The sequence below is a fragment of the Gouania willdenowi genome, chromosome 12 (assembly GCF_900634775.1).
Source record: "Gouania willdenowi chromosome 12, fGouWil2.1, whole genome shotgun sequence".
NCBI classification, from domain to species: domain Eukaryota; kingdom Metazoa; phylum Chordata; class Actinopteri; order Blenniiformes; family Gobiesocidae; genus Gouania; species Gouania willdenowi.
The window spans coordinates 19,109,781-19,122,320 of NC_041055.1; the positions used below are offsets into that span (position 1 = coordinate 19,109,781).

The 12,540-nt window shown below is 38.7% G+C and overlaps 1 protein-coding gene across 2 annotated transcripts in view; it reads right to left on the reverse strand.

The window, feature by feature from the left end:
• Window positions 1–8,260: 8,260 nt before the first annotated feature.
• The window catches only part of dbh (dopamine beta-hydroxylase (dopamine beta-monooxygenase)), a 28,540-nt gene continuing 24,260 nt past the window's right edge, over window positions 8,261–12,540 (reverse strand). For both annotated transcript variants that reach the window (XM_028463558.1, XM_028463556.1), the window contains exons 12-13: window positions 12,282–12,441; window positions 8,261–8,547 (exon numbers count right to left, since the gene is read on the reverse strand). In XM_028463558.1, the coding sequence (XP_028319359.1) occupies window positions 8,455–8,547; window positions 12,282–12,441 (253 nt within the window). In that variant the 3' untranslated portion in view covers window positions 8,261–8,454. The remainder of the gene's footprint in view (window positions 8,548–12,281; window positions 12,442–12,540) is intronic.

A 12,540-nucleotide genomic window follows, 5' to 3' on the forward strand; every position in this document is an offset into this window, starting at 1 on the left:
TGTTATGCATTAGGAATGTTTTTTTTTATTATAATTACGAGTTATTATGAGTTTTCTTTATACAGAGCCCTTGAATGGACACTTTTTTCACGTGTTCATGGAAAGGTGAAATGAAATGCACTTTACTCACCAAAACAGAATATTTTTTTTTTTTTTTTACCTAGATTACATATACCGGTATATATATATATATCATCTTTGTATTTTAGTTCTAACCGTTCTTGTCCTAAACTTGGATTAATCTTCTCAACGTTTCTACGGAAAGATTCAAATCCGCCCAAAACTGAAGGTCTCGTGGGGTGAGGTGATGTTGCGGGAGATACCGGGAACCAACCAGACCAAAAATGATGTCGGTTGAATCACTTTCCTCCATCTCTGGCAAAGAAACACAAGAAAACAAGATAAGAATGAATTAAGAACACTTTTATGCATCTGTTTATTCTGTGAAACTTTTTTTGCCATCCCGTACTTGCCTCACCGGACACTCTTTTCTCGATGGCACCGGGGAGAATATGTAAGGATAATGTTCTTCGACTTCTCAAGTGCTCTTAACACCATCCAGCCTACAATCCTGAGGAACAAGCTTGAGAAACTGAATGTGGAGCCAGCTTGCATCACATGGGTCACCAACTACCTGACAAGGAGGCCACAGTATGTCAGGCTGGAGGACACAGTCTCTGAAACTGTGGTGACCAACATTGGCGCTCCCCATGGAACTGTGTTGTCCCCTTTTCTTTTCACACTGTACGCCCATAGGTCTGCAACATACCACATGCAGAAATACTCAAATGATACAGCTGTGGTGGTGTGTGTGAAGGTAGGGCACGAGGAGGAGTACAGGAGGGTCATCTCTGACTTCACACAGTAGAGCAGGTCCAACGGACTGGTGCTGAACACAGCAAAAACAAAGGAGATGATTGTGGACTTTAGCAGGCGGAAACCTCATCATCTACCGGTTGAAATTGATGGGGAGGGCATTGAGATGTAACCTGGCAACACCTTGATTGATGTGTAGCCCTCCCTCTAACTCGAGTTCTCCACATCGATCTGGGTCAGTGTCAGGCGAATCCTTTTGGAACCAGGGAGAGACATGAACAGAATGCTTGAAGCTGATTGGGCAAAGCGCCTGTCCACCATGATTTGTTTTAGCCAATCTCACGGCAGAGATGCTGCTATGGCTACAACAACAACAAGGCTCCGCTGGTGAAAACATATGTCGTTACCGTCCAAAAATGCACAAAGAGCCTATCGCTGTTGCTCTTTCAAAAAGGAAATGCTGGATTCTTTGAAAACTGAGTTTATAGCAGTTTCCACATGTGAATGTTAATCTTCCTGCGTCAACATCTTTCTGTTTTGATTCAGAGCTATGCTAATAGCGGTAGCCCAGCTAGTTCCTTTATCCGCAACTGCGCATGCACCAGATATCTCGCCCTAAACCACAACACTGCCTCATGATTTGTTCGAACCAATTTGGTTCGATTACGAAGGGTAAGGGCTGGAGCAGCACAAGATGGATTCTCTTGGTGTTCACAAACACCACAATCCAGGCAAGGTTAATTGAGACGTTCAGCACACATAAATATCTGGGTGTCCACCTGGACCACAAACCGGACTGGCCAGTGCATGCTAATACAGCCTACAGGAAGGGACAGAGAAGACTCTTCTTCCTAAGATCTTTTGATGTCTGTCCTGAGATGCTCTACATCTTCTACCAGGCAGTAGTTGTAAATTGTGTTTTTTGTTGTTGTTTGCTGGGTGAACAGTGTAAAGGCCAGGGAGGGGAACCGACTGGACAAGCTGGTCCGCAAGTGCGTGTCAGTAACGGGGAGGGGTGTGTGCTCTGGTGGAGAGTAGGATGATGAGCTTGATGAAGTCCATCCTCAGTAACAGCAATCAACCGCTACACAACACGGTGGTTGCACAGAAAAGCAGCCGGAGTGACAGAATCCTGTCCATGCGCAGCAGGACTGAGGTTCAGGAGGTCTTTTATCCTGGCTTCCATAAGACTGTACAATGGCTCCTGCTAATGGGAACTTTTATTACAGTCTTTTTTAGGAACTTTTTAACCTTTTATTTATTTATTTATTTATTTATGAGTATGTGTGTGGAATGTATGGCACACTGTATGCTACTGGGCACTTGAATTTCACATCTGGGGATGAATAAAGTATATATCTAAGTTTTTTGACAGTCATTAAACAGTGCTTAAAGCTGATATATGGAGTTTCTGAGAAATCTATGTTTTTGTATGATTCTTTTGAAATGCGAAAAAATACCTAAATAGTCTGTTATTATGGTCTACTGCCGGTGGTCGTTCATATAAATTCATGTATATAAGTCACGCCTTCGTCCGTAGACCCCTATACAAATGTAAGAAAGCGCCGACTTCGCCCAGCCAATAGGCTTCAACTTCCTGGAACAGGCCACTGTCAATCAAAGTGAATGCGCGTGCATCGTCACAATAGCAAACCGGTATCACTGAGCAGCATAGCGTCATGGAGGAGCGCTCCGAAACTCCAAAGTGACATATTCTACGATTGCCAACGTATAAAGCTTCTACTATAAAAGAAAAGAAAAGTCCGGGTACAAAGCTTGTGAATAAAGGTCTTTGTAACAGAATTAACAGAATTTATCTCCGCACTGCTTTTCGAAGGATGCCGAACGAACCAGGATTTGGCGAAATTTCTCATGGACGGGTAATGAACATGTTTTAGTCAAAAGTTATGGCACGCTAACAATAAATGTTTAGTTTTTGTAGGTATGCGACTTTATGTTTTGCAATGCGTGTGCACAAACAGGTGTAGCTTCTGGTAGATTGGCAGAGGCAGGGGAGGAAGTAGATCTGTTGAGGGCGGGACATTGAGACTTCTCTCAGAAACTCCGGATAGCAGCTTTAAGGTGAAGATTAAAACGAACTTCAGAGCTGGAATTTCAACCTTTAACATTTTGATCTTTGATTTACTGATCTATGAGCCGCTTTAAATAAGAATATACAATTTCTTACAATTTACATCTACACCAGGGTTGGGGTCAATTATAATTGTAATCGCATAATTGATCATTACAATTATGGCGTAATTGAAATTTAAAAAATATGTTGCTGTCGTAATCGTAATTAAATTTCGATAATTGATTTGGTAATTGTAAATTGCCATGAAAATTCTATCATAATTGTCAATTATAATTTAACTCAAAAATGGGGAACCATGTTAAAGTTCTATGTACAGTTCTGCACATATGTAGTTAACATTATTAAAACATGTTCTAAATCAAGCTTTCCCACATTTAACCATTTAAAGAAAATTTACATTGAGGGATATACTGACACAAAAAAGGCTCAGACGCCCGCACCAAAAATATTAAAACCTATCTTTTCATTGATTATGAAGCCTTACAAGGTAATCAATAGATGGAAAAGAAATTAGATGATAGATATTGGTTTTTAGTGTATTTTACAGCTGATTTATGACCCGTTGTCATAAGCAATGCTAACGGAAAGCTAACACAAGGGGAAGGTTAACTTTGGTGTACGAAGTGGAAAAAGGGGATATAGGTTTGAGCTCCATTTAAGATACGATAACCAAATTCTGTGTGTGGCTTCAGGGTATCAATACCTTGATGGAGTTCAAAAATGAGAAGCGTGCAATTATTTTTTCTGAAATTATTGCCCTTCTTCCGTTGTTTGGACTCTGTTCGCGGTATCTTCAAAGGGGACAGCTTTTCTTAAAAACTGTTTTAAGATAGTAAAATTACATTTTGATGTGATAACATTTTCTCATGTATACATCTAAGTTTTTAGATTTAGGACATTTAGGAAAAGGTTGTGAGTTATAATGACAACCAATCTGGCGGGGGATGTTGATGACTTCTTGTTTATTTCAGATTCAGTAATTGTGATCAATTGTAATTGAACTTTAGTAAATGAGGACATAATTGTGATTGACTTTCTGATGATAAAAAATAATTATGAATCAATTGTAACTGGGAAAAATGCGTAATTGAAAACGTAAGTGTAACAAACATGAGTGAAAAATGTAAATGACCCCAACCCTGGTCTACACAGCTGATTCTAAAGGCCTCAAGGCAGACTTTTTTTTTTTTTTTAACCATAACACATGACGGCTGAATTTAACTGTAATGCAATTCAGGAAGAGAACAGACTGTTCAGCAAAAGCAAAGGTCAGTGGTTCTGATAAAAGCAGCAGACGATGGTTTTTTTAGGCCCTGTCGGTGTCGGCCCTGCTCTCAGTGTCTCTTTACAGTAACCACCCTGCAGGCTTTTCACAATCACATTACAGTGACTGACTTTTGTGCTCCTAATGATGACAAGATTTTGACTGTTACTTGGTTGTTTGGTGTTCAAACCTCAGGCTGTCAGTGTTTACTAGTGTAGAATAAAAAGAGGAAAAACACCCGACAGGGCAGAGCACTAGCGGTGAAAACCCTGTCGAAGATGAAGGAATGGAAAAAGACAAGAGATCGTTGTCAGATGTTTTCTGCTGGCTGCTGTGCTCGCTCTCTTTTTATTCTTAACTTGCTGCTCCTTAACATTTTCACCTCTGAAACTGATTGCTTTTATTCTACCTTAATATGGTGCTTAAAGGGAAAGACAGACTGCTATATGTAACCTTTACTCGTAGGACTAAAAGGGCCATTTTGCAACAAATGCAATAAAAACAACTTTTGATGCATGCTTGTGGAGGTCGACATGTTTGACAAACTATGATGCAGTGATTACTCAAGAATGTGCTTCATTTATGTATCTCCAACTGGTTTAATGAGGTTAAAACCATCTGATGATGGTAAAATGGAATTATCTTCCATTTTCAGCTGGAAGACATACACGGATCTGATACTGGCATTAACGTCCACAGAACTGGATGATAACTGCTGCACTTAAGAATCAGATAGGAACACTACCAAAGACATTTCTTACACAAAATAGTAACATTATTATTCAGCCTCAGACCTATCATCTAAAACACGTGTCAAACTCAAGGCTCGGGGGGCCAAAGCGGGCCCTTTACGGCATCTAAATCGGCCCACAGGAGCAAGTTAAAATGACAGGGAAAACAGATTATTCTGTAACAAATAATCATAAGTCCCTTCAAATTAACAAGTTCCATGAAATTCCCTTCTCTGCAGCCTATATAGAACAACTGCACTCACACATAGTTAAAACAACTCTGAATTTTTCTAAAATCCTGATTTTCTCACATACAGTACCCCAAGATTCCTCTAAATAACACAAAATTGTGGCAAAATTAAGAAATGTTGACGTAAGGATGCTGCCGTGTCAGATTTATTGCTTGGATATTGTTGGTGCCCTACATATTATATAAATCACTTTTACATAGATGTGAAAATTAGGGAACATTAATGATGAAAATGCTCTTGTTTTCAGACCCAAAATCAGTGGCCCACATATTGTAGATCAAACCCCTGAACCAACGGGCAATCGTGATGGGTTCTTAAGACCCAACACCTTTGATTCATTTGTTTGCTCAGCAGGTTAGAGAATATTATTGTTTTTTAGACCACAGGACTATCTTTAAAGTTTCCCAACTGCTCTTTGTATGGCTCTAATAGGTGAACAGACGTGTGTGTGTGTGTGTGTTGTGGAATCTACAGTATGACATATTTACACAAAGTTGTAAATATATTAGAATACCAAAACACTTCAACTGACCTGCATTAATTTGGACATATGGATGAATTAAGTGTTGATCAACTATACAGTAGGTGTAGCATTTCTATGTATGACTCATTTCTACTATATTTGGAGTGATTCATTGAATCTCCTCAGAAGACCTTCTAAATGGTTATTCTCTCTTTAGGATTAAGATTAGGTACAGTACGCTGAAACTTAGAGCAAAGAAGGATTACAGGTTCATCAGAAGGTGATTGAAAGGTTCTAATAAAATTTAACAGAGACATTTGGCCTCATGCAAGAAGCCACAAAATGAAGAGAAAACCTGTTCGTATCTGCCATTCTGTTTGTACCCATTGTTTTTTTTGGGATTCACCAATAATTTCTTATCTTTCAAAAATTCTGTTAGGTAAGAGAACTTTCTACAAGTGCTGGACAGCACTCGTACTAAGAAAAGAGAAAACATCACAGCCTATTAAATGTTTGTCCAATGCACAATACCACGTTTTAAATATAGGAAACATTAAAAACACTCACATAAGATGGTCCGACTTACATTGTTTTATATTGTTTTATAGTTTTAGGATTGTGGTCTTATATGTTGTTTTTATAGTTTTAGGTTTATCTTGTAGGATGATTATCCCAGTGTTTCCTCAGAAGGAGGCCTCTGCACTAGTGGCTATGGATGCAGTGGTGGTGTTTGTCTCATGGTCCTCAGTGATGGTAAATGTTTTTTGCTATTTTTCTGTGCTGGGGGCTCTGTCTGGTCGCCATTGTCCTTATTTTAACTTGTGTGTGTGTGTGTGCGCGCGGTGGACGGGGTTTGTACATAAAAGCAGTTTGAGTGGCTTTTTATTGTATGAAACGTGCTTTTTTTTTTATAAATATAGTTTGATTTGATATATTTGAATTTAACTTTAAGTAATTTAATTTAATTACCAAATGTAAGAAATAGAAAAACACTCTCCAGTGTTGATTTGGTCAAAGTTTTTGTTGACTACATTTTTTTGAAGTGACAATAATTATATCAAAATATATTTAGAATTTCATTGACTCATGATAACTGAACTATAATTTTGTCACATGGTATATACGAATTCCAATCAGAACTCACGTGATCATGTGCATTGATCACATCAAATCTATCCGTGTGTATTTACAAAGGGTGAATGAATCTTTAAAATATGCATAAACACTTATCTTGCGTCTTTTAGTCAACTACTGTATATCTGTGACAGTCGACTAAAATCTTATTGAAATATATTGATGGTATTGTTATTACTAGTGCAGTGCTCGTTGTACTGTAGTCACACACACACACACACACACACACAGGTCCAAATCCGTGGTCACGCTTGTCGAGCTCCTGCTTCAAAACTACAATCAAAATAAAAGTGAAAACAGTTTTAGAAGCATAAACATGTGGACATTCACACAGACACACAGTTATTACACACACACACACACACACACACACACACACAGCGCCGCTGCAGGTCCAAATCTGCGGCCATGCACGTGAAGCAGCGTGGGAGTGGGCTCTCCAGCGATTGGCTCTGGTGTGCATGTGGCTACGGTGTGCAGTGATTGGCTCTGGTGGGCACGTAACTGTGGTAACGGACAATATATATGAAATAATGTATTAACGGTGTCATTGCAGTCTAAACAAATCCGACATCGCACACCCTTGAATCGAGCAGCAGCCATGTTGAAACTCTCAGGGCAGTCTGATCCTGATCTGCAGAGATATTTGAGGAACACACACACACACACACACAAACATTCCTTGCTTTTATAGAGAGATGATGATTGTAAGTGTAATTTAGTTGAGAGTAAAACTAGACTATAACTGATGACTATATTTTGACTAAAACTAAATTACATTTTAGTCAAAAGGTTGACTAAAACTAAATCCATTTTCATGTCAAACTATTTCCTTTTAATCTTCAACTTTGCATCCCTGCGCTGACACTGCATTTATAGCATCACACGATTTGCCATTGCTCAGTTTTTGCTGAAATAGTACAATTTTCTAACGTTTGATTTGATTCTAAATTATTCTAATTTCATTGCTGCTAAAGTTCCTTTTGCCCTTATATGGTGTTTAGTGGGTGTGGCATATCAGCTGTGTGTGATGAAGTGGGATTCAACATTCTTGACACCTGGTGACAACTGATTTGATGGTTAAGAATGTTTGATGCATCTGAAGTGGATTTCTCTTGTTTTTTATCTTCACAAAAAAAATATGGGACGATTTAAGAGAAATTTAAGTGAATATTGCTGCATGAGGCCCATTGTTTTTAAATGAGCGATGTTCAGCAAAAGTAGCCCTGAAGTTTAGTTGCGTATGTATATTATCCAAATAAGTTTTTCTCTCTGGCTTTGATGAAGATTTTTAGTCTGCAGCATTTTAACAAGATTGAAAGGAAGAATAAAAGTCAGTCATTGCACACAGGCATCGTCAGGGATTTTATTTTTTCTTCACTTTGTCTGAAAAACAAAACGACAAACACATTCCTCACTTTGTAAGCATGTTGAATACTAATAAATGAAACGGTTTCTAGATTTCTTTGTTGTTTGTTTTCATGTCAAAATATCTTTTCACCCACTGTAATAAACAATAATGTATCCAACTGATCTGCAGGTAGGCATATAGCATTAAAATGTATTGATTGCTATTGACATAGCAGTTGAATCACTTATACACTAATGACATGGATATAGGCATATAAATGCAGGGTTTTCTTCCTGGTGAACAAACTGAGAGTAAAGTCAGGATAGGTTGTCCCTGTTCCTCCTGTGACTCAGCTGATGGAGGACACGCCCCTTTCACATGGATAGGGAGCTCTATGGAGGATGGAGGTCACTGCAGGCAAAGGCTGCTTCTCCCACTCACCCTGGAAAAACAAGAGAATCATATTAATACGTGTGACATTTGTTCCTTTAAACACCTTTATTACTGAAACCAGGTGTTCCTTTGTTATTTATTGTTAGACATGGACTGGGACCAATCCACGACATTATCAGTGACACCACGTAGAAGGCGTTATTAAGTCAGTAATGCTCAACATGTGGCTCTTTATGTCTTAAATGTAATTGTTATTCTCCCAGAAATCTTTAAAATGGGGAAACTTTTAACCTCTTTTTTACCAATTTTCTTTGGCTATTTTGCAACTTTGTCCCATTTTTGCCCTTTTTAAAAAAGTCCTAAATTTAAGAACTTAGATGTAGACACAAGAAAACATCACATCAGAATATAAAATTACTAACTATCTTAAACGGTTTCTAAGAAAAGCTGTCCCCTTTGAAGATACAGAGTCCAAAAAACGGAACAAGGGCAATAACTCCGGAAAAAAATAATTGCGCGCTTCTCATTTTCGAACTCCATCAAGGTATTGATACCCTGAAGCTACACACCGAATTTGGTTGTCCTATCTTAAATGAATTCTAAGAAAAGCTGTCCCCTTTGAAGATACCTTGAACAGAGTCCAAGAAACGAAAGAAGGGCAATAACTCCGAAAATGAGAAGCGTGCAATTATTTTTTCCGAACTGTATCAAGGTATTGATACCCTGAAGCCACACACCAAATTTGATTATTGTATCTTAAACGGTTTCTGAGAAAAGCTCTCCCCTTTAACTTGGACAGATGGACGGTTCTCAAACCTATATCCCCCTTCCACACTTTGTGACGGGGGCATTGGATTTATATCACTTCTTTCCTTTTCCCCCTATATTTTGCTTCTTTTTGTTCTACATTTTTGCCCTTTTTCACTATCGTTTGCCACTTTTTCACTATTGTGTGCCACATTTTGCCCATTTAAGCTACCCTTTGCCAGTACATACCACCAGGATCTTCTTTATTTGCCCATATTTGGCCTCTCTTGACAGCTTTTGGCCCAATTTAGTCACTTTTCTCTCTTTACTTGCCATGTTTGGACCATTTTTGGCCACCTGTTAACATGTCTGCCTCCACTCGCTCATCAAAAAAAAAAAAAAAACGTACCGGACCAGCCCACTTTGGGTCCACAGCCCACTGGGACAATGCCCGGTATGCCAGATGGCCAGTCCACCCCTGGAGATGGATGTAGATGCCTCTGAACAGTGTGTAGCAGACACAACATCCACTTCTCATCTCTGTGACACCAGCACAATATCTCATCTAAAACCCACTGTTTGTTTTTGAGTGGTTTGACTTAATTTAACTTGTTGCAGAGACGCGCTGCCATGTGCTCGGATTTCTATCGACGACGTCATTATGTGCTGAAGTGGATTCTGTGTGTAATCACTGTCTATGGTGGCTTTGAGGCTGTTTGCTGAAGCATAAACTTGTCATATTTGCTTTATGTTCAACCTCATCTGTCTATATACTTCTGTGAGCTCATACCAGCCGCTTCCGCATCACTCATCATTTCTCACAACACACCGGAGTGAATGATGCTTTTAACAGCAAGCTTTGCCACTCAGTTGGTTCTGTTTTGTCATTTTCATTTCCCAATACTTAATCATGTAAGGTACGATAACCATATTTTGACTTCCAAAAAAGAGGACATACTGTACTTTGGCCGACCTCGGCATACTCAAAGTACTCAACGTTTTCTTGAATCTACCTTGTACATGCAAAATACAATATAGATAAATAAGTTGTTATTGTCTATAAGGTTTAAAAATTCATTTCTCTCAAAGACTTGAAAAAAATAGTAATATCAATCACCTTTATTATGCATTATAACAATATGTCAAATCTTATATACCTTCTTAAAATCTCTCAATTATTGAAACAATGAGAAACATCTCCTAGAAATTTAGACATTTTTCAAAAATGTAAAAAAACTCATGGCTTACGGAAAAGTAAATACTATACTGTAAAAGTTTGCATCAAATGGTCCCATACTAACTCTGAACTTTATTGTGTCTGTGGAGAGGTGTAGATAAAATAATGAAATTTACCTTAACTTCCTACATTCAAAGGTTCCTTCATTTTCAAGCCCCTCTCTGAACCTCCATGGAGGTTCTATCACCAGAAGGATCTTCCTGCTAATATTTTTAAATGAAATCCACCAGTATTTGCTCCATTGTCCCTCGCCTGTGGCTTAGTGATCAATACCCATTTAGGTCTTAATGGTTTACCTTTGTTTTCATTAAGTAATCTCAACAAAATGTACAACAGGATTCAAAAAGGTAAATGGTAACCATATACAGTTTTTTTTCTGATCAACTCATTGGTACAAAAAACAAAAAACCTCGACCAAGCACCAAATATTCTTTTTGGCAGATATTGGCAGTTATTTGGATCAGTGATCCTGATCATGGCACCTTGATCATTCACACTTTAATGAAATGTATCTCCATTAATAACCAAACTGTAGGTAATTATTATATTATTATTTTAATGCTGGATACGGATCCAATCTGGATGAGGAACCTACTGAAAATAACCAGAGTCAAATTTAATTGTGAACTGAGATATGCATTTTGGAAATTAGAGATATGGATTTTTTGATTTTTGAAACTGATCCAAAATCAGTATATTGATCTGGATTCCCCCTTATTTAAAAGGCCCATGTTACGCTAAATAAACTTTTCTGTGCTTTAAACATGATAAAAGTGCTATATGGGCTTCATACACATGACCAAAGTGTTTTTTTCATTAATTCCCTCAATCATTAGTTAGAGGGTGATTTGCTCCTTTCTTACTGCAGCGTGAGCCCAAACACCTCGCTCCAATTTGATGACACGTTCACACTTTGATGACGAATTTGACGCAGCACTGAGCTGGAGAAGCCGCGTTTCCAGGAACCTCTCTGCCGTGATTGACATGTAAACAGACACGCCCACAAAGGTGAGGATTTCAGCGTCCTTCGCGCAGTGCTATGTATGTATTTTCTACAGTCTATGTATGTACCGGTGAACGCCCCGCCCCCACACTCTGTCTGGTGTTTATAAAGCAGCATGAGCTCGGCTACGGAGTGGGTGGGAGGAGGGCAGGCTGTTCTCTGGCCCTACGTCGCCGTGCGGGGAGGAGGAAGTCAGTGTCCCGTCTATAGACACGCCCACTCATTAATATGCATAAGTAGGCTGTAAATCAGCCTGTTTGTGTAGAGTTGCTCAGAAAGTGACTTTTCAGAGGCTAAAACTCTGGAAAACAGGCAAGTTTGGGAAAATAAACCTCAAATATTATGTTTTTGGGGTTCTTAGGACAAATGGAGATGGGTGAAAATAGCATGACATGGACCTTTAATGGTGTAAGGTCTATCTTTGGTTAAAATTGTGTCGAAGTTCATCCTCTGGTTTTGACTGATAAATACATAAATAAATAAATAAATGCTGGTTAAAGTATTACTTTTTCAGCAGCTGTAATAAAATCAATTTGACTTTAAAGAAAGGTACCAAATTCCCAGAGCTGAAACTGTGAATAAGCTACCTATAACTTGAAACTGAAAATTGAGTCACTATTTAAATAGCCTGTTGACGCAAATACTTTAAATATCAACCCTGACCTAAGATTGTTTGTGCATGTGTGTGTGTACAGTATGTGTGTATATAACAGGTCAACAAGCTACCGTTGTTCAGCCACTTGACTCTCGGCTCAATGTGTGCGTTTTAACTGTTGTTTATGATCTGAAGTCTTACTGGGAAGAGATGTGCAGTCGACTGGTTGCAGTGCATGGAGATGGGAGCTGTGTTGTAGAGAGAGTCCAGCACTTCTGTGGAAAAGGGGTCCCACTGTATTTGAGAGTACTGCTCCGTCACCCCAGGCTCGCCACACACACACTGTTCATTCCCATGAAACCTGAAGAAAAGAGAGTTGGAAAGCAGCAAAGATCTGCATCAAAATGTGTTGGAATACAACATTTCTTGGATGGATTAACATAGCAGTCATTCATCTGTT